Below are 24,345 nucleotides of genomic sequence, written 5' to 3'. Positions count from 1 at the left end.
ACAACAGTTAGACCTTAGCTGGTCCAAGAGCAAATCCATTTTGGAATCTACTTCATTTATGATCAGATGACCATGATCAATTATGAACAACCTCTTCATCTTCAGAGTTATAAATGGTTTTGATGTTGCGAGAACTGCCATGTTACAAACAAAACTGACCACATCTCTCATCAGAATGCATCTCCGCGCCCCGACAAGGCTTTGAATAATGGATCGGCGGTCCCCCTTCCCGCAGGGGCTGTATGCGGGGCAGATGTGTCAGGTGTACGCAACCGGACTGTATCCGCGGTATCAGTGCTGATAAAACTGGGTTACACTTTACTTCCAGGGAAACTGCCAAAAAACAAGTCTCTCTCAAAAAAATTACACTTTCCCAAACATTTCATTGGCTTTAGTTTGGTAAGCTGTCTTTGTCCTTTTTTAAGACAGAGTTTTGTTATGCAGTTGAGGCGGGCCTTGAACTCACTGTGTAGCCCAGGCTGGCCTCAAAGGTACTGCCACGCTCCTGCCTCAGCCTCCCAAGTAGTGGAATTACAAGCACGCACCCCGCTTGTTTACCCAATCCATTCTCCTCATGAACATGCAGATCGCGAGGTCTCTAAGCCAAATGCTGAGCAAGGGTAAATATTAAAGTGCCCTGCTCTTTTTCTTTTTTGAGACGGTCTCGTTATGCAGCCCAGGCTGGCCTTGAACTCAAAGTGATCCTCCTGCCTCAGCCTCCTGAGTGCTGAGCGGGCCACCATGCTCGCCGTTTTTCTTCTTCTTGCTGTTACCATTTATTGTTTATTTTCTGTGGTGCCGGGGTCTGACCCCCGGGCCTTGCACATGCAAGACAAGAGCTCCACCACCGAGCCACATGCTCAGCCCTTACTCTGTGCTCTAAATCAACCTATTCTTTGTCTTCAAGGGCTATAAAGTGCAGACTGTTAATTAATGCAGAGGAATAAGAGTTAAGAGCCAGGCATTTTTCCAATAAAGCAAAGAGATCACTAAAATCACTGGGCTTGAACCGTACCCTTACTGTAACTCCCCCTGCTCCCCGGTTCTCACTGTTTCATAATGAAGGACACACACGCACACAGAGTCCACCCTCCATGTAACATGTGCAAAACTGCTTACCCTTTATTTTAACTTTGGTTAAGTACTTGTCCAGCCTACAGCAGGCGCATCATGGGAACTGTACAAATGATTACAAACGTAACAGTGAGCAAAGTGAAAATCCCACTAGTGCACGAAGCGGGCATGTGCAAAAGCTAAGCGCGGAATGACACAAATGCAGGAGCAGCTGCTGAGGCCACAGCGCAGACGCTGAACACAAGGACCCGGGCCACGGAGCAGGCTTTGACACCACCACGGCAGTGCGTTTATTTCATCTTAGAGTTCAGAAACCACTCAGTATGTGTCTAACAGTTTGCATATTTTCTTCAAGAGAAAATTAATGAGACACATTAATTACAAATACTGTAATATAAAAATCCCAGTTCTTTACAAAAAATTATATATTAAAATACTCTATACACTTTAAATTAGTAACTGAGCATGCACGCACATCAGTTCTGCACAGCGGGTCCCACGGGGCTGGGGATCACACACGAACGTTTGACGACGCAGCTACTCAGCGGACCCAACCTGGAGAGAGGGCGCGGTGCACGCCTGTACAGACCTGCGCCCCCCGGCTGCCGCAGCTCCGGCCTGCAGTCTTTCCCGCAGTTATTGCTCTGTAGATATTTACTCCAGACCTGACCAGGCAGCGGAACCATGAAGCTCCCAAAAGGTCTAAAACAAGGTACCTATGCAGAGTATTTCTCGCTCTTATCTGCGTTTTTAAGGTTGTAAGGAACCTGAGTTAGCTGTCTAATGCTTATAATCCTATCGTAAAAAAGTTTATACAATTTCGAGGTAAAAATAATGCAAAAATAAAACATCTAGAGCATTTACAAAATCTTACAAATGTTTAAAACACTACCCCAAACGTAGGTCTTATTAAGGTGCGTCTTTCTGCGGTAAGAGGACATACACTTCAATTTTGAGCTTTGAAATTATGAAGGTTTTGATTTCAGCAAAGGAGTTAGAGCCACTGAGCACCGCACACAGCCCGTGGGGAGCACATTGAGAGCCGAGAGACCCACCGGCTGTGCCTTGGCCAAAATATATGGAAGCACACTGGGCTGGGGCCGAGACCGCCCTCTGTGTCTCACCATAAGCGGAAGAGGGCCAGGAACTCAGGGGCAGGGCTGGGGATCTAGCTCAGTGGCGTGAGTGCTTGCTTGGCAAACGCGAGGCTGTGAGTTCGATCCCCAGCTCCAAAAAAAAAAAAAAAAAAAGAGGAAATTCAGTCTGAAGCTCACCTTTGGCTCTGTCTTGGCTAACTTCTTAGGCTCTGCGCTAGCTGTCAATGAAGAAGGGCAGCCAATGTCTATGGACCAGCCTACCAAACAGCGCCCAGGGAGAGACAGCTGGCGGGCCGCCACTCCGCAGGGCGCTGCTGAGACAGGAAAGCGACCGCGGGCAGCTGCCGGAGCCCCAGGAAGACTGAGCCACGCAGCTCTAGAGGGGGGCGGTCAGGGTGACAGCTGCTCCCGGCTTACCTCAGCTTTCCTGCTTTCTCTGTGCGGAGCTACACAGACAGGGAGGAACCCGTGTACTAATTCAGAGTCCTGGCTTTTTCTATTTTTATTTGGATCTACAACTGAGCGAATGTATTTTAAGAACAACTTATAAACTCGAAAGTTCCTAACTGCTGAAGTGCGGCCGCAGGACATGTTCATGACCAGCAGCTAATAAATAAGTGCCATCGAGCAGCGCGGGACAGCGGCTCAGCTCAGAGGTGCCTTCCTGTTGTTCCCCTGCAGCCACCGCACCTGCGTGGCCGGCCCGTAGCCCTTCTCGTTCTTGGCCGAGATGCGGAAGACCACGGCCGGCCGCGAGGTGTGGTCGATGTGCGCGCTGGCCAGCTGGCCGGCCGTCACGGCGCAGGAAGTCCTGAGCCCGCAGTAGATGCGCATGAACACGAGCTGGCTCGGGTTGTCCTGGGCCTGCGCGGTGCGGATGGCCAGGTAGGCGGAGTACTCCAGGATGTTTCCGGACGGCGAGGTCGGGGGCTCCCAGGACAGGTGGATGCCTTCCACACTCTGGAAAGGGGGCACGCGTCAGGCTCGCCAGGCTTCCTTCCCACGCCGGCCCGTGCGCTAAGTCTGCCTTTCAGGCGCGCACGGCAGCTGCACGGGGCCTGGTGCACTGGCGACACTCTGAAGCCCACCTGAGGCCCACCCCAGTGCTCAGCTCGTGTGCGCTTTGCCTGTCTTTTTTTTCCCCCAGAGAAGGGTCTCACTATGTGGCCCAGGCTGGCCTTGAACTCATGCCCAGCCCAAGATGCCCCCACTCACGGTGGCCCTCCTGCTTCAGCCTCCCAGTGCTGGGCACATGGCCGTGTATCACAGCACAGTGAGGCTGCAGAGTCTGCCTGTGATAGCCCAGAGAGGGAACTCTCCTCCACTAAACACAGGCCTTTTCTCCCCTGAGGAAGGGCAGAACTTGGGATAAAATGTCGTCCCATTTCATGTATTCTATGAAAATTCTCCAGCATGAACTTCTAGTTTACATAACAAGGACCAAGCCAAAAGATTTCCCTGCCTTTCTGTGATGTGACCGCTATAATTCTGCTTGAAGTTTAGTACTTAAAAAGGCCATGAACAATTAGCCCGAATCCACCTCCTCCCCGGGATTCTCCCCGCACGGGTGTCAGGCAGCCAGTCTGCACTCCCCCACCCGGAGCCGCCGACACCCACCTTGGAAATCCTGACGGCAGAAGGCGCTCCGGGGAAGCCGGGGATGCACGTCTTGAACTCGCTGACCCTGCTGAAGGGGCCTATCCCACAGCCGTTGATGGCGGCCACCCTGAACCTGTAGCCCGTGCCCGGAACGAGATCCTGCTTCTTAAGCAAGCTGTAGTCAGGCACGTCTGCATTTTCCACCTGAAACGTAGGCACACAAGGTAGATAAGGGGAGCAGATCACTCACTGTTTAATCTTTTAAATTATTTAACTTTTACTCAATAAAACTTTTTCAACAAAACTTTTAAAGAGTCAGTTATATTTGAAAGTCGCAATTCACATTACTTATTTTTGCGTCACACACAAGGAAAAAGCCTTCCAGCACGGGACAGTGAACCCGAGGAGCAGGGCTCTTACCCGGGAAGAGCCTTCCGGTGGAGACTTGGACTGTGAGGACAAAGGCCGGGCATCTGCGTGCAGACGTGGGCGGGCGGCAAGAACCAATCACCGCCCAGACGGACAAACAGCCACTGCCGATCGTGGCTCGGAGGGGGAACCCGAGACTGCCCGGGACAGAGGCTGTGACTCCAGCCAGAGAGCCCCGCAGGAAAGCCGCCGCCTTGGGCTCCGTGGGCTCGCGAGCCGCGCGCTCGGGCAGCTCAGGAAGGGCCACATTGGGGACTGGACACTCTGGGCCGGAGCTCAGTGTTCACGGCTCCGACACAGCCCTTCCGTTCCCTCCCCAGCCTCACGGGGCCTCTGTGAGACAGGACAGGCCAGCAGAGCACCGCACATCACGGGAACTAAGTCACCGCGTTTCACAGAGGAGGAGACCACAGCTCAGAGACCGAGCCAGCGACCTGGTCTGGTCCACACTGCTGGGCGCCGGACCAGTGATTCAAACCCAGTTTGCTGGCCCTACATTCTGTGCTTTTCCTTGCAGGAAAATCAGGTAGCTCAGGGGCTCGTAGTAATCCTGCGTCCTCACGCATAATGCCCAACTTCAGCCAGAAATTTCAGCAGGCATAGTACTAACCAAAAATTAACTAGAATTTCTGCCTCATCAAGAATGGGAAAAACTCAATCTGAGAAAGAGGACACAGATGTAGGATTAGATAACGGAAATTCGTGGTGCACAGGTTGGGCACCGTTATCCAACATGCCTGGGGCAAGAAATGCTTTGGATTTCAAATTTTGGTCAAAATTTAGAATATCTGCATCCACATGAGATATCTTGCCTGGCGTGGTGGCTCACGCCTGGAATCCCAGCACTCGGGAGGCTGAGGCAGGAGAACCCTTGGGAGTTCCACACCAGCCTGGGCTACAAAGTGAGCTCAAGACCAGCCTGAACCGCATAGCGAGACCTTGTCTCAAAAAGATGGAAAAAAAAAAAAAAAAAAAAAAAAGAGGTATCTTGTGGATGGGACCCAAGTCCGAATACAAAACCCATTTGCTTCACGTATAATTTATACCCCTGGCCCGAAGGTAATTTCACACTGCATTCGGAGGTGTTGGAGGCTGACGCCAGGATCTTCACACTAAGCTGCATCCCCAGGCTTCTTTGATTTCCTGAGACGGGTCTCACTAAGTCACCAAGCTGCTCCAACTCCTGACCACCTGCCTCAGCCTCCCAGAAGTCTGGGGTGACGCCTGTGAGGCCCCTGCCGTCTGCCTGGGACGCGGCATCTGGGACGCCGTAAGCTTTCAGCTTTGGAGCACCCTGGATTTTGTACTTTGGGGTTGGAGACGCTCATCTTCTTTTCTCCACTGGGAAGATCCACTGAATCAAAACCAGCAGCCACTTCCGTCGGTGCCCTTCTGGAAACCCTCCATGTACACACGTTAGCTCAGCAGGCTTGGGCCGAAACCTATCTCACAGCTCTTCGAGGTCCAGCCCCACACAGTGCCCCGTAAGGAGCCTCAGAATCAAGGGAAAATCAATAGCATATAGTGGTTTTAAATTTTTTAAATTATGAAATCACGACTTAAAAATATCAGTAAAAAAACAATTCTCTAAACACACCATGTAACAAAATTAGAGACATTTCAAAAACAATACTCATTTTAACTGGTCAGACTGATTTTTATAACATGAGCCCAGCTCAGAGCCTCTGTAAAACCGTTTTTCCTCTTTGTGGTGCTAGGGATGGAACTCAGGGCCTGTGTGTGCCGGGAAGAGCTCTGCCACCGAGCCCCAGCCCCAGCCCCAGCCCCGTGTAAGACTTTTTAAAGCGCCATGTGTGTGCTGTGCTGCATTCTGTAGAAAGAGCCGCAGAAGTGAGGCCAGTCCACTCAGCGCACAGAGCTCTCTCGGTTACAGGCTGCAGCGCACTCCACCCACCCGACCTGAACCAGGCAGGAAAGCAGCCTCCCTCCCGCTGTGACCCGGGGGAGGGAAGGCACGGCGGTTACCTTGGAGGTGCCCTGCTTCCCCTTCGGCAGCAGGTAAAACTGGCTCACCAACGCCGTGTTGTTCCTGAAAATGCCCACGTCGCACCACTGCCGTTCCCCGGCTTTCACGGTGGCCACTGAGTTTGACGGTGTCTCTTTCTAATTTTAGAGAGAAAAGCAGGTGAAGCTCTCATCAAATAGCCCAGAAGCCCCAGGCGCTGCTAAACCCATGCAGTGACCTGCGGGTGGGCACCCGGGCAGCATCATAGTCGAGGGCGCATCCGAAGCAAGGCTCACAGATCGGTGAAGGGGCCTGGGCAGCGGGGCGGCCAGCATCTCCCCCAGGCCAGCCCAGCACTGCCGGCCCGGGGGGTGAGCTGCCTTCCTGCCGGTGACAGGTTCAAGTGCCAGCCGGGACAGGTCACCGTCACTCGGACCTCGGAACACGCAGTCCCTTCAGGGAAACGTGTGCCCTTCAGTGCACACTGCAGAGGGTCCCATGAAACAGCTTACCTTCTCCCTGCGTTTAACAGACCCCCGCCCTCCAGTGCTAACTGACCTGGCCTCATCCCTGGGCTCACCTCCGTGTGAGTGGGACACTGTTTCTACAAGCTCCAAGCACACGTGCTTTCAGTCCCTTATCTCTGCCTACACTCGGAGCCGGGAGGCCACGCTCACCACCCCACTGCCTGTGACTGAGGCTACCACCCGCGTTCAGGAAAAAGGGAGTATCTTTAAGCTTGTCTTCATTTGTCAAGTTGTAAAAATTCCCTCCACAGCTTTTACAGAACAAGTGGCTCTGACTGAAACACAACAGTCCTGGCTGCTGCGCTACCAAAGGCTTCCATGCCACGGTTCATCTGAGTGCTCCCTCCCCGAGCAGAGTCCCCAGGCTCAGGCTCCACACTCCGCAACGGCGGCGGCAGGAGCAGGCCAGGTGGTTCACAGAGGATGCAAACCCAAACAAGGGGAAGAAATCAATGCAGACAGCACTTCCGGAGTCCAAAAGGGAAACGTCAGGCCAACAGAACTGTTGCTCACAGCAACGAGCCTGAAATGACCGGAAAGAAAAAGCTCCTCTGAAACACACACACGCATCATCCTCGCTCTGCATTTCTCCCACCGAGGCAGTCCGGGCTGCGTGCGGGGCACTGCCTTACACCTGGCGCTGAGGCCACCCGGTGCCACCTGCTGGCCTCCCAGGACACCAGGAGCATCAGGGCCGGCCGGGCCGGGTCCAGGGAGGACGGTCCCCGCGCTGCGCGCTGTGTGCAGTGAGAGGCCAGGGCCCCGGCCAGCTGCCCGGCCCTGACCACGGCCCGTCTTTTCACAGTGCGTTTGCACGCACGCACGCACAGGCACTTCCGGCAATGAAGGCTGGGCGTCCATCGGGGAAACAGGGAAAGAAGCCAAAATGCTCCGTGGCCCCGCAACTCGGACAGTCAGCTAGCATTTCCCTGTGCGCCTGCAGGGTATCAGTAAGACAAAGCCCTTAAGTGGATTGTTTAAATCAAAATTGGGAGCACAGCATGCATGCTATTTTATCAGGCTCTTCCCTCTAAACATTACATTATGAATATTTTCCCCTTTGTCTATTCACTTCTAAATTTATACCAATTTCCTGCTAAATGAGCCCTGAGAATTCCTTTAGAGTTACGGAGAAGCTGCCCGGCCAGAAGCACACGGCACCCTGGAAACGTGCACCCTGGCCAGGCCCTGCACTTACGGAGGACGGCGTGGCCGCGGCATGGATCTCCACACGGCTGATCTTAGTGGCAGGCAGGGCACACGTCTCATCAACTAAAAATTAAACAGTTCACTCATTAAGGTTTATGGAGTCACTCAGTGACTGGGCATTCCAACTTATAACCCATCTCAGATCCCGAGCACCGCTGACCCGCACACTTCAAAATGGTGAACATGCTAAACTTCATTCTGTGTCTATTTTACCACAGTGAAGAAACTGGGAAGGTAGCTGCGGAGATCACAATAAGCAGAAATACAGACCCTTTGACTCAATCCGTACAGCTAGCTAGAACATCAGAAAATGTGCGCCAAAAAAGAGACACAGCTCTTAATTGTAAAATAAAAATTGACAAAGTCAGAAATCAATCAGGCTGAGAATTGCTGCAGCAGTCTAGAACTAACCTTTTCTTGGAAAAATGCTGAATCTGTTATGGTAGGGAAGACACAGTCTGAGTGCACTTCCGGTGCCTAAGCCAGTGTTTTACGGAAGGGAGCAACACTATTTTAGATAATGATTGTAACTGACAGGCTTTCCCTGCTTCCACAGGACGCAACTCTATACGAAATGCAATTCCCAACTAAGACAAAATACGCCCGACACAGCTAAGTGGTTACACGCAGCCTGTGCGACCCGCTCGAACCTTCGGCTTTGGTGCTGAGCGCTGCCAGGGGAGCCTCGTCCTTGACCACCGCGCCATTGGTACTGGGTGACTCGGTTTTAATGGCCTGCTGGGAGATCAGAGTCTGCGCGCCCAAAACAGAACCGGATCCGGAAGTGTCGGGGACGGCTGTTCTTAAATCCAGGCAACTGCTCAGCACACCCGTGTCTGCTGAAGTGTGAGGACCTGTTTAAAGGAGAGAGACCAAACATTAGTGCGACACCTGGAGGTAACTAGGACCTCTCACCGTTTCTGTCACATGGGTCTTGGTACTTCTGGTTCTGAGATCAGAAGCACGGGACCCCCGGCCGTAACGTTCAGAGGAAAATGCGCTGCAGCCAAGCGGCTGTCCGGCTGCTGCCATTGCAGTCTCCACCTTTTCCTGTCCCCAGCCGGAACGCGCTGCGGCCGTGCTCGCCTCTGCCCCTCTTCTGACGACTTCATCGTCCCCCGGGGACCGGGCTCCCACTCCTTGTCCTGTGTCTTGAGACCTTCATGCAAGCACTCTTCCCTTCGGGGATTTCAGGTCACCGAGTTTCTCAGGCAAGGGCACATGAGTCTTCCTTGCCCACCAGTCCCCAGCTGCCAGGCTCCTGGCCATAGGACGCTATGAAGTGGCTCTGGGGAACAGCAAGGCCTTCTACAGGCGACACCTCAAGCTTTATCCGAGCCTTCTGCAATGGAAACAGGACTGACCACGCGTCCTGCTGTGTGGCCGCTCCTCTGCGATTCAGTTCACTCACGCACGCGGGCCACACGGCCATCCACCGCCAGACACCGCTGCTCCCCACGACGGGGCAGGAGGGAGGGCGGCTCACTGGTGCCCACGCAGAGCCCCCCACGCTGTCTCCACCTGTGACGACATTGCCCCGGAAGCGTCTGTTTTGTCTCCTCCCAGCCCTCAGGCCCCCTTCTCCACCTCTTCAGCAGTTTCCTTTCTCCAAATCATGCTTTATCTGCTGCTAAGCTGCCTCTTCCCTGGCGGCATTTTAAACCTCAGTTACGAATCAGGCACTGCACCAGGCGCTGGCATCCAGCAGGCTGCAGCGTCGGCTCTGAAAGTGCGCTTCCTACTGAGGCCATCTGACACACCACCTCGGTCAGACATCCTCGACGCAGGTCCCTCGAGTGCCCCAGAGACAGTAAATTCAAAGCTGACCCTTTCCCAAAGCCGCTGTGCTCTGGGCTTCCCGTCTGGTGGACAGCAGCGGTATCCATGCTGTCCAGCTGAAAGCCTGGGCATTGTGTTCAGCGCCCTTTCCTTCTCGTGTCTACAGCTGCTGGGTCCCGTGGAGGCAGCCGCCTGTGTCTGCAGCGGCGTTTCCCTTCCTCTACCGCACCTCCAGGGTCCCCCAGGAACCCGACAAGTGATCCAACCACGTGCCACTGCATTTTGTCCCCACGGTGAGGCCTGAGAGCTCCTGTACAAACGCAGTCACGTTCAGGCCCGCTGGCATCGGCCTGGAACAGGCAGCATCCCGACACAGCTGAGCTGCGCATGCCTCACCCAAACTGCCTCGGGCTGGGACGCAGCGCGCCAGAGGGTGCTGAGGCCTCAAAGCTCAGATCTGTTTTCCAAGAACAGATTTTTTTTTTTTTTTTTTTTGGTCTTTTTCGTTTTTATCGGTACCAGGGATCGAACTCACGACTGCCTGCTTGCAAGGCAGGTGCTTATGCCGCTGAGCTAAATCCCCAGCCCCCGTTTTTTTTTTTTTTTTGAAAGACACAGAAAATCAGTATAAGATAATTTACATTGAAGTCCAGAACTAAGATTTTATAAACATGACTAATAATTCCTTTATATCTAGGAAGTCAATAAAGCAAAAGTGCTCTCCTCTCCTCCAAGTACGTGAGGGAAATGATGTCCCCTGAGTATTTTTATCTAACAAGGATTCAAAGAAAATGAAAAAGAAAAGAACTCATCTTACTAAATTTGAATCATTAAAGAATTAGCTTTATATCACACAGAATGTTTTTTAAATAAAAATAATTATATGTTCTTTTTTTTTTTTTTTGTCTTTTTCCTCTTTATCGGTACCAGGGATCGAATTCACGACTGCCTGCTTGCAAGGCAGGCGCTTACGCCGCTGAGCTAAATCTCCAGCCCCATAAAAATAATTATATGTTCTTATGTCACGGATCAGAATGAGATTTTTGTGTCTTGTATGGTTTTATTATTATTATTATTATTATTTTGGTACCAGGGATTGAACTCACAACCTTGCACCTGCCGGATGGGCACTCATGCTGCAGAGCTGAATCCCCAGCCCTCAGAATGAGATTTTAAAATAAATTTCAGACATTCACCTCAGAGGCAAGGTTTAATGTATCTCAAATGTCATCAGAATATGCAGATACAAACATCACCAAACGATAAGGACTGATCACAGTTCTCATAGGTGAACTCTTTCCAAGGATAATCCAGTTACTTGCTAAACAAATATTCACTGTTTACCAAGCTCAGAGCTAAGATAAGAATCCACGCCCAAAGAGTGATTTCATATACTTAACGTTCTTAGAAAGTGAGTAAGGGCAGGGACCTAACCGCACTGGCCGCCCACACGTCGCGGGCCAGCCGCCCTCCAACTCCAGGCCCGCGTCCCCTCTGCTGGTGGCCGGCCCACTGCCTTCAGCTCGGACCACAGCCGACACGGTGGGGATTTCGTTTTTGGGAAATGGATGGAAACCACAGGCTGTCAGCAGTTCGCATGCTCCCGCCAATGTCACGGAAGTCTGGCTGTGTGTCAGCGCTGCCCGTACCTTCACTGTCCCTCAGCACGTCCGCCGCACAGCTGTTATGGTTAGAGGCACCAGGCGCCAGAAGGGGACGTAAACTGGTGCTCAAATCCGCTTTGAAATCCGGTTTGCTTCTCCCTGAAACTCCTTTCGCGGCTGGGTGCTCCGTTTTTGCACTGTTTACTGCATCGCTGATCTACAAGAATAAGACAGTTTACTGTAGCAAGCGCTGTTCCCTGAAACAAGACGCACGCAAGGCAAAGCAGATCATCTGCGAGGAAATGCTTTAAAAATGTGAAACACTGAAAAATTAAGTTAGTCGGTACAGAACTGTTCCTCAAGGCCTACAGCAGTTTTGAAGAAAACTGTCCTGCGTCTCCGTGCTCCGAAGGCCAGGTTGGGGAGCAGAGGCAGGGACGGACACGGGGAGGCTTTGGATGTGAGAGGGCGTCCTCCAAACACTATCCAGCTGGACTTTCCTGCCTCAGTCTTCCCCGTGGGAGAGACTCCAGGCCTGTACCACAGGGCCCAGCTGAAAACCCACGTTTTTACGTGGCAGCCAGTGGTTGGTGTTTGTTACTTTTCCGTCCCCCTTGACCGTGAGCTCTGCAATCTCCCCGGCCCTAAGGCTGCCCCTCAGGTGCCTGGAACCGCCCTCCACTTGGCCGTGGTGACGGCGTTGTTAATGAACGTGGTGGTAAGTGAAAGGCTTTTGGCCCAGGCCGGACACTGTACCCAGAACCAGGAAGCCCCTATCTCCCCCGCCCCTAGGAATTTACATGTGATGCCATCTTCCCCACCCATGGGAATTTGCCTATGGCGCCAAACCTAGGACCAATGGGCTACCCGTGCATCCCTGATGCCCCCTTAGGTTCCGCCCCAAACCGAGGCTACTTACATACCCCCCACGCCATGTGTCCGCTAGAAAGCTCTCGGGACTCCAGTGGTGGGGGGTGCCGGTCGTCTCTCTCTGTGTTCTCAGAATAAAGGCCGCTTTTTGGTCTCTTTTTTTTAAGAGTGGAATATATTTATTGGGAGAAGGAAAGCTGTCTGAGAGACAGAAAGGGTCTGTGTGGGTTGCCAAAGACTGTCTTTTTTTTTTTTTTTCCAAAGGCCACTTTTTGTTTATACTTCTCATGTTTTGGAAATACTTTTCATCTTTTGGAAATAATCCTATCATTTGGTGCTGTGACTCAATCAGCAGGCGACTGACTCCTGGGACACCCCCAGTTGAGCCCCCGGCCAATTCACAAACCAGGTAACAGCCTGGATTAATTCCGCGCTTTTTCCTCTCCCGAGAAGTCCTTGTCGCCAGCTGCCTGCACTCACCATCGGCCAGATTGATTTCAGGTGAGCACTCCCCGGGGAACTCTTGGCACTGGGCAGCCCCAGTCGACTGTTCTCCCTGTTCACATGGGTCTGTGCATTTTCACGTCATGAAGACAGCCCAGGGCAGGGTTCTTTCTGGGCAAACCTGTGTCCACACTCTAAAATCTCTCACGTTCTTTGGGTTCGGATAGCCCAAAGCAGAGATTTTTGGACCGCCCACACTGAAAGGCCCTCACTTCCCTTAAAGCCTCGCGCTTTCACGGGCAAAACTGTTACTGACCCCACGTGGGCTCCACTCGTAAATCTCTCAGTGACAACTGGAATATACGAGTTTTTGGAACCTTAGCCACCTTGTGGTGCCACAAGCAAGTGACGGCTTGTTCTGGACCACTGGCTTATTTCTTGCCTGAATCAGTCATGGGAAACCTATTTTCTAACACTCAAAAGACACCTTTACAATGCCTAATTTCCAATTTACGTACTCTAAAAATTAAAAGTACCATAAAAACTAAACACTTAACTTTTTACTGCCAGGAGGTCTGGCCAACCCACCCGCTTAGTGGCAATCGTTGGCCCAAGGAAGGAACATTTGACCCCTGCATTCTCAGGAACTTGTATGATTTCTGTCAGGCCGGCGACAAGTTATTAGAACTCCCTTATATTCAGGCCTTTCTTATTCTGAGAACACTCCTGTCTCTCATTAAGTCTTGTGCTCCCGCTCAGATACTTTTAGCTAACTCTACCGCACTGCGAACTTTTCTGTCCTGCCCTCAGGATTCGCTTGATGACATTCCTCCGGTCTTTTCCCGGCTGCCGCCTGCCTACCCCCAAACTCGTTCCCTGCCGTTAGCTCCCGCTGGACTGCTCTCCCCTCTCCCTATGCCTGATTCTCTCAGCAGTCCTGGTCCCAATGCATCGCAGTTACCTCCCGATGTGCGATCATCTCCCTCTCCACCTTCCGGGACCCATAACTCTCCCAGCAACTCTAATCACTCTGTTAGCGCTTCCTCAAAGTCTCTGACCCTTTCTCCTGATAATTCTCTGACCTCTACAGCATTCTCGCTGCCTGCCCACCATACCTGATCTCAGTCATTGTGCCCTTCTGGCAAGCCACGCGATTGTTCCAGCTTGTGCCAGAACAATGGTTGCCATGTTGCAACCCTCCACCACATGACAGGGTGCCACCTTGGGATGGAACTCACGGTCAATGGGCGCCCCCTTGTGGCTCCTCTTGTGAACAGCAACAGCCACCCTGTTGTGGTCCACATGATGGTTCATTGTGCTGCCGACAGCAATTCTCTCGCTGCAAGGCACACAGTGAGATGCCATCTGCCTGTGTTTCCTCATCCCAGGATAACAGGTAGCCGCTCTGTAGCCACTCTACAGATATTCCTCACAAGCATCTACCAGACGGATGGCTGCTCAATGGCCCTCTACTCCTCATTCTTCTCCTCAAGCTCTGCTGCCACTCGGGAGCAAGCTGGCCCCGAGGGACTTGTTAATATACATGTGCCTTTTTCCCTTTCTGATCTGTCTCAGATTACCCATAAATTAAGTAGCTTCTCTGTTGACCCACAGAATTATATCAGGCCATTTAAATTTATTACTAATTGTTATGATTTACATTCTAAGGATGTTTATGTGATTCTAAATACCACTCTCAGCTCACAAGAACAAAATCAGCTGTGGCAAGCAGCTGGAGAAGAAGCTGACCGCAGGCACAAGGCAAACACTGCTGATAATGACCCTGGGCCTGCAGCTGTGCCAGAACAAGATCCTAACTGGAACTATCAGAATGGACAGGGTTCAACAAAATTACATAAGGTGATTCAATGTCTGATTGTGGGCCTTAACAATATTGCTCACAAGCACACTAACTACAACAGACTTTTATAACAGGTCCAGGAGGCTAATCAAAACCCAGCTGTGTTCCTAAATTGGCTTTCTAATCCTCGACCCCCGCGAGCAGTTCCAGCTTTGTGCACTGCATCGGGCCACCTCCCAGCCCCTCCCCGATGTGCCCTCCCAGCCCTTCACTTCCCTGTTCGCCATTGTTGCCGCCGCCTTACACGTTTCCGGGGGCAGTCCAGCCCGCCCCTGTGCACTACGTCCCAACGCTCGCCCCACCCCATGCCGGGCGTGCTCTGCTGGCATGCTGCAAAACAACAGCTCAGCGGCTCCACTCAGACATGCTTTTTTTTTACAATTTGGCTCCACTCAAGAGATGCTATTTTTTATTACAATTCTTAAACCATTTAATCAAGGTTAGTGGCCTCTTGGTAATTTTACCAGCCTTGTTTATCAATCAAGGCCTTCACTAATCTCCTGTTTTAACGACTAAAATTAAAAGATATTTATCAATTCCTTTTGCTGTAGACCACCACTACTATTATATGTTGAGTTTACTGCCTGCAGCTTATTGCCTACATTATACTCTGTTGTCGCTAATCTCCTGTTTAGGTTTAAAAACAAATAAACGTGTTCAGAACTTAAAAATACTAGATCAGTTTTGGTAGAAATATTCATAAGATTGGTAAACCTTTACTATAAAATGTTTCCATTAAAATGAGATTATACTCCAAAAGAGAGAGGGCAGACTGAAGCCTTTTTGGGAAGACTAAAACCCTTTTTGTTAATTCCATGTGGTACCCTATAAAAAAAAAAGCGGTGTGCCATCCAGATAAAGCCTACTCTCTGATCTCAAATGCCAATATTAAACTCCTACATACTTACTTAATTCTACTGTAGTCCAAATCCCAAACAAAAAGGCAAAACTTGACCTTCAAACCTTAGAGAGATCAGGGGCTGGGGATTTAGCTCAGCGGCATAAGCGCCTGCCTTGCAAGCAGGCAGTCGTGAGTTCGATCCCCAGTACCGATAAAAAGGAAAAAGACAAAAAAAAACTTAGAGAGAACTTAATATGGTTTTTCATATTTTTAACACTTTTGACACTTGGAGTTCTGAGGCAGGTAAACTTACACAAGGTGGAGCTGCATGGGCCCCCATGGACCACGCTCAAATGCAGCAGAAGACACTGGGCAAGAGAATGCCCCATCCTGGCATTCTTTGAGACCTTACTCCAGGGCTGTTGGACTGTCCTAGCCACCAGAGAGTGGGTAAGCCATTCCAACTTCTAGCCCTCACAGGAAATGTCAACACTGCCAGATTCATCGCTGAAAAAAATTGCTGCTGAAGACTGAGGGGCCTCAGGGCCAGCAGCCCCCTTTGTGGGTGTCCGTCTCGGAGTTCAAGTTCCACTAAAACTCTTAGGTAAGACATTCTCTTTATTTGTGAACATAGAGGCCATATATTCAGAGTTCTTCCTGAGTTTTCAGGCTGCTATATTAAGTCCTCAATCTCTATGATGGGGTATTGATGGTCAGCCTATGCCATTTATAAACAGGGCCTATTTCGTGCAGGTCCCAGTCCTAAATCTTAAAATGCTTTCACTCCCTTGTGTTTACGCAGGCTCACTTAGACACACTGAGGCCTCGGCAGCTTCCACCTGTTGTCACTGGTGGTCCCTTCCTCAGTGATGTAAGACCACCCCCTTCCTTTCTTATTCATCAATTTCTCAGACAACCCTGGTCAAGACTGACAGATATATTTTGTCTTCTCACTTTGTTTATACTTTTTCAGGATACATAAAAGCCTTTCCCACAACCAGGTAAACTGCTGATACAACCAGGTCACAGCGACCCATGCCTGAATCAAAATTGCTGGACTCCCATCCTGGTTTCACATCACTCAGGCTAAGAGGTGCCCTTCCAGCCCTAAATCTGATCATTCTGAGTTGTCATCTCATCTTCTGTTGCCCACCCGTCTCCGTCTCACAAAGGCCTCGCAGCCACAGTTAACAGGCTAAGTCATGTTTTGCTATCCACTTTGGTTCCTAATTCCTTACATTCTATTAATGATCAGTTTTACAGCAGGACTCTTGACAGTCTTTCCTAAAGACTCCCACATCATGCGTAAAATAATCTTCATAATGTTCTATATGATAACAGTCGCGGTTCTTTCTACCCTCAGCTGTCTGGTTAAATGTGACATCCCTGAAAGCCTAAGCCCTTACCTTCCCTATATTGGTACAGCCACTGCCTTCCCTGCTCCCCCTATTTTTTCCAGTTCAACTCTTGGACCAGAGCCAAGTTTTATACACCTACCCTCTTAACTTTTATGCTTTCAGATGGGAGAGTAATCACCTCTCATAACTTCACTCCTCCTAACCCCATATTTAATTTTCAGAATTCTGCCTTACGGTGGAAATGTTCCTACCTCAATGACGTCTTGATATAATGACATGTTTAAATCAAAGGCACCTTTCCTTCTACCTTACCTGTGTCCTTAAATATGACAGTGCCATGTCTCCTCATAACATCTTGTCTGTTTTTCCAGTCTAACATATGTGCATTCACCGGTGAAGTTGTCCTGGCTAAAACACCAGCTTCTACCTGGGCATCAACCGTCACCCCGTCGACTCCCCTAGGTTCCAGTACAGTGCCCTCTGCCAGCAGGAAGTAGTTAAAGAGAGAAATCTTCGGGGCTGGGGATTTAGTTCAGCGGCATAAGCGCCTGCCTTGCAAGCAGGCAGTCGTGAGTTCAATCCCCAGTACCGATGAAAAGGAAAAAGACAAAAAAAAAAAGAGAGAGAGAGAGAAATCTTCACCCCTTTTCATAATAATAATAATAAGACGGGATATGAAAGGCTTTTGGCCCAGGCTGGACACTGTAACCGGAATCAGGAAGCCCCTATCTCCTCCGCCCCTAGGAATTTACCTGGGATATCGTCTTCCCCGCCACTGGGAATTTGCCTATGGCGCCAAACCTAGGACCAATGGGCTGCCCGTGCATCCCTGATGCCCCCTTAGGTTCCACCCCAAACCGAGGCTACTTACATACCCCCCACGCCATGTGTCCGCTGGAGAGATCACCGGACTCCAGAGGTGAGGGGTGCTGGTCATCTCTCTCCGTGTTCTCAGAATGAAGGCTGCTTTTTGTTTTATACTTCTCATCTTTTGGAAATACTTTTCATCTTTTGGAAATAATCCTATCAGTAAGGACAGCCATTAGCACACTGCCCTTCGTGCTGTGATGTCTTTGAACATGCCTTGTTTAAAAATCAGGTAATTTCACTAGAATTAGGTAAGGAAGGAACAAACCCTAAGAGTTTTGGTTAAATTGCATAATTAAAATATGTATTTCAGGAAATTCCTCCAAAAAAATTCAAATAATTGCAAGGAAAGTATAGTAGGAAAAAGTACAGGTACTGCCCGGGTCACCAGGCGCCTGTAGGTAAATGGCATGGGGGCGCCTGGGGCAGGGTGGGCAGTGCAGCCGGGAGGAGGCTGAGCCCCCGCCCGTGTGGGGCCGCATGGAGCCAGCAGGTTCCCCTCCCCGACTCCAAGGGGGGAAGCTGGGCTGTGGGGCTCTGGGGTGCGGAACAGCACCCTCACACCTGGCTTCCCCAAGGCGGGGTCCCAGCCAGGACCCTCTGCTCGCCTGCTGAGCTGCGCCCGCCAGGCGGGCACCAGGCCCCGGCACCTGCTCCCTGTGTAGCACCGAGGCCGGCTGGTGCCTCTATTGCCAAGTTCAAAATTAGGAGTAAAAGGAGCCCGAAAAAAGCAATCTTCAGAGCAGAACAGAATGCGTGTGCTAAAGGCTTCATTTCTAAAAAGATAAAGGAAGAGATTGCATTTATGAAGCCCGAGTACCATGCTATAGAGAGTGTGGTGAATACATTTAAATACTGAATTTACAATGCAAAATAAAAAGCTTCTTCAGGAAGTAGAGTAGACAGGAAGAGAAATGGGAACTAGAACTCGGCTCAGCCATCTGGGCCAGCAGCAGCTGCACCCACCGGCGGAAGGGGCAGTGAGCGGCCGGTGCGGCAGGCCTGCACCGGGCTGCATGGCAGGAAGGGGCCGAGCTCAAGGGCAGCCTGGGCAGTGCAGCCGAGACCTCACCCGAAATGAAAGTTTAAAGGACTAGGAATGTAGCACGCTGCTGGGTTTAGTTCCCAGGTCTAAAAGCTGAGCTCAAATAGAGGGAAGACACTATCAGTGAGAAGCCATGAGCTTCTACAAAACGGGCGCACTGTGTGCACAGTGAGAACGCTGAAGAGCCACTGCGAAGCGGGTCATGCCGAACCAAAACCGCGGAAAACTGCGATCAAGAGGGGGAAAAGGTCACATATAAAAGATTGAGAACCCAAAGCCTTCCACAGCAGCACCGAGTTGTAAAGGAAGAAAGAAAATGCTTTCAAATTTCTGGAGGGAAGTTTTCCAATACAGGATTCCTTTATTATAAAGAGAAAAAGCAGTAATATAGAATTTCAAAACAGGTAACTGATCACCAATGGTTAACAGATTGGGTATTGTTATCTTCAAAGTGTTTGCTCAGATTACAAGGTGTAGGCATGAAACACTGATCAGACAATGTGAGCACAAATGTTCTTTTCAATGAACTAACAGGAATCGGTAGTGTAATGCTCCCAGCTATCGTGTGTCTGTACCTCACAATTCTATAACCAGTCAAGACGATCAGTAAAATGTGAATAAAGAGATACTCGGCAACACAAGATCTCAGAGCACTGACTGACCTTTCTCGGGCCTACTAGACAAGTCCTGAGTAAGGAAAGAAAACAGCGGGAAACAGCAACAAGGTGAAGAGACACGGCCCCAGCTTGGGAAAAGAGTATGAGGGGGCTGGAGGTTTAGCTCAGTGGCATAAGCACCTGCCTTGCAAGCAGCAGGCAGTCGTGAGTTCGATCCCTGGTACCGATAAAAAGGAAAAAGACAAAAAAAAAAGTATGAAAAACCAGTGGCGTGAACCCATGCGAAGGCCACGAGGACCAGAGCCAGGTCGGGCTTGAAGACAGCTCCAGAAGGTGGGGAGCACTGAGGAGAGACCAGAGGCGTCCACCCCACGCCTGGGTGTGGAGTGACCACAGACAGGAGGAAAGGTAAGTGTCCAACAGCCCAGCGTCGCCCCACTGCTGCCCAGCGCCGCGTCTGGATGACAGCACCCGAGGCGGCACACTCTGTGCAGAGCGAGGGCTCAGGGCTGCAGCCCGGCTCTGGGCTCTGAGAGTCCCTGGCCCTGGATTCCGCCTTCTACCCTGTGCGAGTCCCAGGCTGTGCAGCTCCCGCCAGGACTCACTGTGGAGCAAGAGCCTGGTTAACAGGAAACGCACCCAATACCGCCAGAGTGCAGGGACGCATTATTAAAGCACTTACCAAGACTGGGGCGCAGCTCTCACGGGAGCCGTGCCCACTCACCGTCCTTCACCAACGACCCAACCCAGGCACAATTCCCCGGGAACAGAACCCGCTGACAGGTCAGGGACTTAATGTGCATCCTTAGAAATTTAGATTTGCGTGCATTATATAAAACACCTGCATCTATTTTATCCATTCCTTGGTTGATGGACATTTGGTTTGTTAAGATTTAGCTGTTACTTTCAGAAAAATAAAGACACATAATCAGCTCTAACCCGCACCTCTGACCCTCTGGGTAAAGAGGCCCAAGGCTCTCGATTCAGGCCACACTGAGGCAGCCGGCAGCGCTCTCTTGCCCTGGATTTCTGTGGTGCTGAGGGTCCCATGGGGCCTCACGACTCCAGGCCACTGCTTTGCCACCCAGCTACACAGCAGCCCGCAGCTTTCTTTACAAAGTGACCCTGACAAGCAGCCGGGGCAGAGGACCCCGGGCTGGAGGACTGTTCTAGAAACCCTGGTCCACCAGGCTGCCACCACCACTCAGCAGGTCTCCACTTACCCCGTGAGGAAGGAGGCTGTTGCTGCCTGGTCTGTGAGGTTCCGCCCGCCCTCCTGTGGGACAAGAAAGTTCACACTGCTGTGAGCTCCACCGCTCCGGGGAAATACAATTGGACTTTTAAAGTCAGAGCAAAGATCCAGAAGAGAGCATCGGTATCACAGTTTACCTGTTCTCTCAATAGTTGGCTTAATACTTGATATCCATTTTGAATAAGGTATAAAATTAAGCTTGCTTTTTTTCCTTCCAAAAATGTCCCTTTAGTTAAAAATACTTTTGAAAAAAGGCGCAATCTTCCAGGTATGTTGGTGTATAACTACAGTCCCCGCACTTGGGAGGCTGAGGCAGGAGGATTGCTCCAAGTTTGAGGGGAGCTGGGCTGTACAGAGAGCTCAAGGCCACCCTACACTGCATGGCAAGACCCTGTCTCAAAAAACCAAAAAAGAAAGTGAAATCATTTTTAAAGAGAAAAAAACCCAATAAAACAAGAGTTTCAAAATAGGTTAGTAGGAGGCTGGGGATTTAGCTCAGCGGCATAAGCGCCTGCCTTGCAAGCAGGCAGTCGTGAGTTTGATCCCTGGTACCGATTAAAAAAAAAAAAAGACAAAATAGGTTAGTAGGAGACTTAAAACAATTAATACATTGCATATTATTGTAGTGTCTTCATAGTAGTGATTCAAAGTACAAGATACAGTCATGATATCTTGTCCAAACAATGTTAGTACAAACCTTTCTTTTCAATGAACTAAGAGCAACTAGCCATATAACCATCTGAACTGTCTTCTGTGTAAACGTATTTTTTCTTTCTCCCTTTCCCCAGTCTGCCCTTTCTTCTGAACAGTTTCTCCCATGTTCCCAGGACGTAGTGGACACTTTGGACCTCACTTACTCAGCCAGCTTTCCATGCTAGTGAGACACTAATATGATGTTAGCATGAGTCTGATTTATCTCACGTATAAGTATGCTCTCAAGTTGCATCCACTTACCTATAAAAGTCTCCAGTTTATTCTTTATGGCCAAGCAGTACTCCATTATATAAAATACCTGTATCTATTCATCCATTCCTTGGTTGATGTACATTTGGTTTGTTAAGATTTAGCTGTTACAAATTGTGCTAAAAACATGGGGGCACATACATCACTGTGGTATGTTTTTAATTCTTCTGGGAAGATACCCAGAAGGGGAATAGATGGGTCTAATGGGACTTCCACTCCTACTCTTTTGAGGACTCTCCACACCTACATCCTCAGTGGCTGCCCCAGTCTACACTCCCACCAACACTGAGAAGGGTTCCTTTTCCCCACAGCCCCTCCGGCCTTTGTTATCGGCCCATTTTTTTTGTACCAGGGATTGAACTCAGGACCTTGTGCTTACCAGGCCGGTGCTTATGCCGCTGAACTAAACCCCCAGCCTCTATTAGCTGATGTTGCAATGACAGCCATTCTTTCTGGGTGAGATGGAATCCCAGCGTTTAATTTGTTCTGGAATGACCAATGATGTGGAACCTGGCTTCACTTACTTGTCATTTGTGTTTCTCCATCTGATAAGTGTGCCTCTGATGTCCTTCTTTAGATTGAGTTTTTGAATTTTGGGGGCTTGATCTTTTTCAATTCTTTGTATGTTCTAGATACACATATCCTTTGTCTAAGGGACAACTGGCTATAACTTTTTCCCCACTCGATCAGTTGTTTTTTCACTGTTGGTTTCTCTTGTTGTGCAAAAGCTTTTTAACAAGGTAAGATCCTGTTTGTTGATTCTTTGTAAATTTCGTGTTTCTATTTTAAGATTTAGATCTTTCAGTATTTTGACTTTAGTTTGGTGCATGGTGATAGACATGGGTCTAGTTTTAGTCTTTGGCATGTGGAGAGCCAGTTTTTTCAGAACCATTTATTAAAGAGACTATGTTCTTCCAGTGAACAAGTTCTGCTCCTTTGTCAATGATAAGGTGGCTGAGTGTGTTTGGCGTTGTGTCTGCATCTTCTATTCTAGTCCACTGATCCTCAGGCCTTTTTTTCCGCCAATACCATGCTGATTTTACCATGGTAGTTTTGTAGTTTGCTTTCACATCCCAGATTATGATGCCCACCTGACTTGTCTTTTGTTGCCCAGAATTGCTTTTGCTATTCTAAGTCTCTTCTGGTTCCAAATGAATTTTAGGAATGTTTTCTCTAGATCTGTGAGGTATGATATTGGCATTCTGATTGGGATTGCACTAAATCTGTACAGCACTTTTGGGAGTGTGGCCATTTTCACTATGTTGGTACTTCCTATCCAAAAGCAAGGAATATCTTTCCATTATCTGATACCCTCTTCAATTTCCTTTTTTAGGGTACTGTAATTCTCACTGTACAGATCTTTTACATCCTTTGTTAGATTGATTCCTAAGTGTTTCATTTTATTAGATGCTGTTGTATAAAGTGTGCTTTCCCTAACTTCTATGCGAGTTTGTTGCTTGTGTACAAGAATGCTATGAATTTTTTTTTTATACTGGGGATCAAACTCACAACCTTGCACTTGCCAGGCAGATGCTTATGCCACTGAGCTAAATCCCTGGCTTGCCATTTGAGCACTGACTCTGTATCGTGCTACAATACTGAATTTGAATACTGTATCTACAAGTTTTTTGGTGGGGTATTTGAGGTCTTCTAGGTATAATACCATGTCATCTGCAAATAATGATAATTTAACCTATTCTTTATTCCTTTCCTTTCTTTCTCTTGTCTAATTGCTCTGGGTAATGTTTCCAGAACTGTATTGAACAACAGTGATGATAATGGACATCTTTGTCTTGTTCCTGATTTTAGAGTGAAAGTTTTCAGTTTTTGACCACTTAGTATGATGTTAGCTGTTGGTTTGTAATACATGGCTTTTATAAGATTGAGGTAAAGATCATCTGTTCCAATTTTCTGGAGGGTTTTTATTATGAATGGTTGTTGGACTTTGTCAAACGCCTTTTCTGCATCTATTGAGATGATCATGTGATTTTTGTCTTTGGTCCTGCTAATATGGTATATTACATTTATTGATTTGCACACACTGAACCATCCTTGCACTCCTGGGATGAATCCTACTTTGTCATGATGTACAATCTTCTTGATGATTTGCTGCATTCTATTCGCCAGTATCTTGTTAAGAGTTTTTGAATCTATGTTCATTAAGGAGACTGGCCTGTACGTTTTTGGTTCCATTCTCCAGTTTTGGAATCAGGTTAATACTTCCAGGAACAGTTTTGGAAGTACTGCTTCTCTTTCAATGTCTTTAAAAAGTTTCAACATTAGTGGTATTAGTTTGTCTCTAAATTTCCCATACAATTCAAGTGAATATGTCATGGTCTAGGCTTTTCTTTGTTGGTAAATTTTTAATTTGATTTTCAATTTCATTGGCTGATATCAGATTTAGAATTTTTATATCTTCTTGATTTAGTTTGGGCAATTTGATTGTGTCTAGGAACCTGTCCATTTTGTTTTCTACCTTATTAGAATGTGAGTTCTCACAGTAGGTATTAATGATCTGGATTTCTGTGGAATCTCTTGTGATTTCCCCCTTTTCATTCCTAATTGCTTGAGTTTGTGTTTTTTCTTATTTTTGATGAGGTTGGCTAATGCTTTACCAGTTTTATTTAATCTTTTAAAAAGCAAACTTTTTGATTCACTGATTCTTTGTTTTCTTAGTCTCTACTGCATTAATTTCTGCTCTTTATAATTTCCTCTCTCATATGTACTTTGGGGTGATTTGTTCTTCTTTTTCTAAAAGTCTGAGGTACAACATTAGGTTGTTTATTTGAGCTCATTCTGTTTTCCAGATGTGTGAGCTCATCACTGTAAATTTCCCCCATAGGACTGCTGTCATTGTGTTCTGTAAGTTTCTGTATGTTGTCAGCATTATCGTTTAATTGTACATTTCATCTTTAATCTCCTCTGTGATCCACCGGTTGTTCA

General features: G+C 48.9%; 1 protein-coding gene across 2 annotated transcripts in view; it reads right to left on the bottom strand.

Moving 5' to 3' along the window:
* Positions 1-1,097: 1,097 nt before the first annotated feature.
* The window catches only part of Hcfc2 (host cell factor C2), a 37,801-nt gene continuing 14,553 nt past the window's right edge, over positions 1,098-24,345 (bottom strand). For both annotated transcript variants that reach the window (XM_063255473.1, XM_063255474.1), the window contains exons 9-15: positions 20,411-20,463; positions 11,330-11,501; positions 8,552-8,755; positions 7,891-7,964; positions 6,186-6,323; positions 3,789-3,974; positions 1,098-3,131 (exon numbers count right to left, since the gene is read on the bottom strand). In XM_063255473.1, the coding sequence (XP_063111543.1) occupies positions 2,817-3,131; positions 3,789-3,974; positions 6,186-6,323; positions 7,891-7,964; positions 8,552-8,755; positions 11,330-11,501; positions 20,411-20,463 (1,142 nt within the window). In that variant the 3' untranslated portion in view covers positions 1,098-2,816. The remainder of the gene's footprint in view (positions 3,132-3,788; positions 3,975-6,185; positions 6,324-7,890; positions 7,965-8,551; positions 8,756-11,329; positions 11,502-20,410; positions 20,464-24,345) is intronic.

The sequence above is a fragment of the Cavia porcellus genome, unplaced genomic scaffold (genome assembly GCF_034190915.1).
Source record: "Cavia porcellus strain 051 isolate PalLab524CR breed Dunkin Hartley unplaced genomic scaffold, mCavPor4.1 scaffold_8, whole genome shotgun sequence".
In the NCBI taxonomy this organism is placed as follows: Eukaryota; Metazoa; Chordata; class Mammalia; order Rodentia; family Caviidae; genus Cavia; species Cavia porcellus.
Note: the sequence above shows the minus strand (reverse complement) of the source record. Positions and strands in the feature narration are given on the sequence as shown.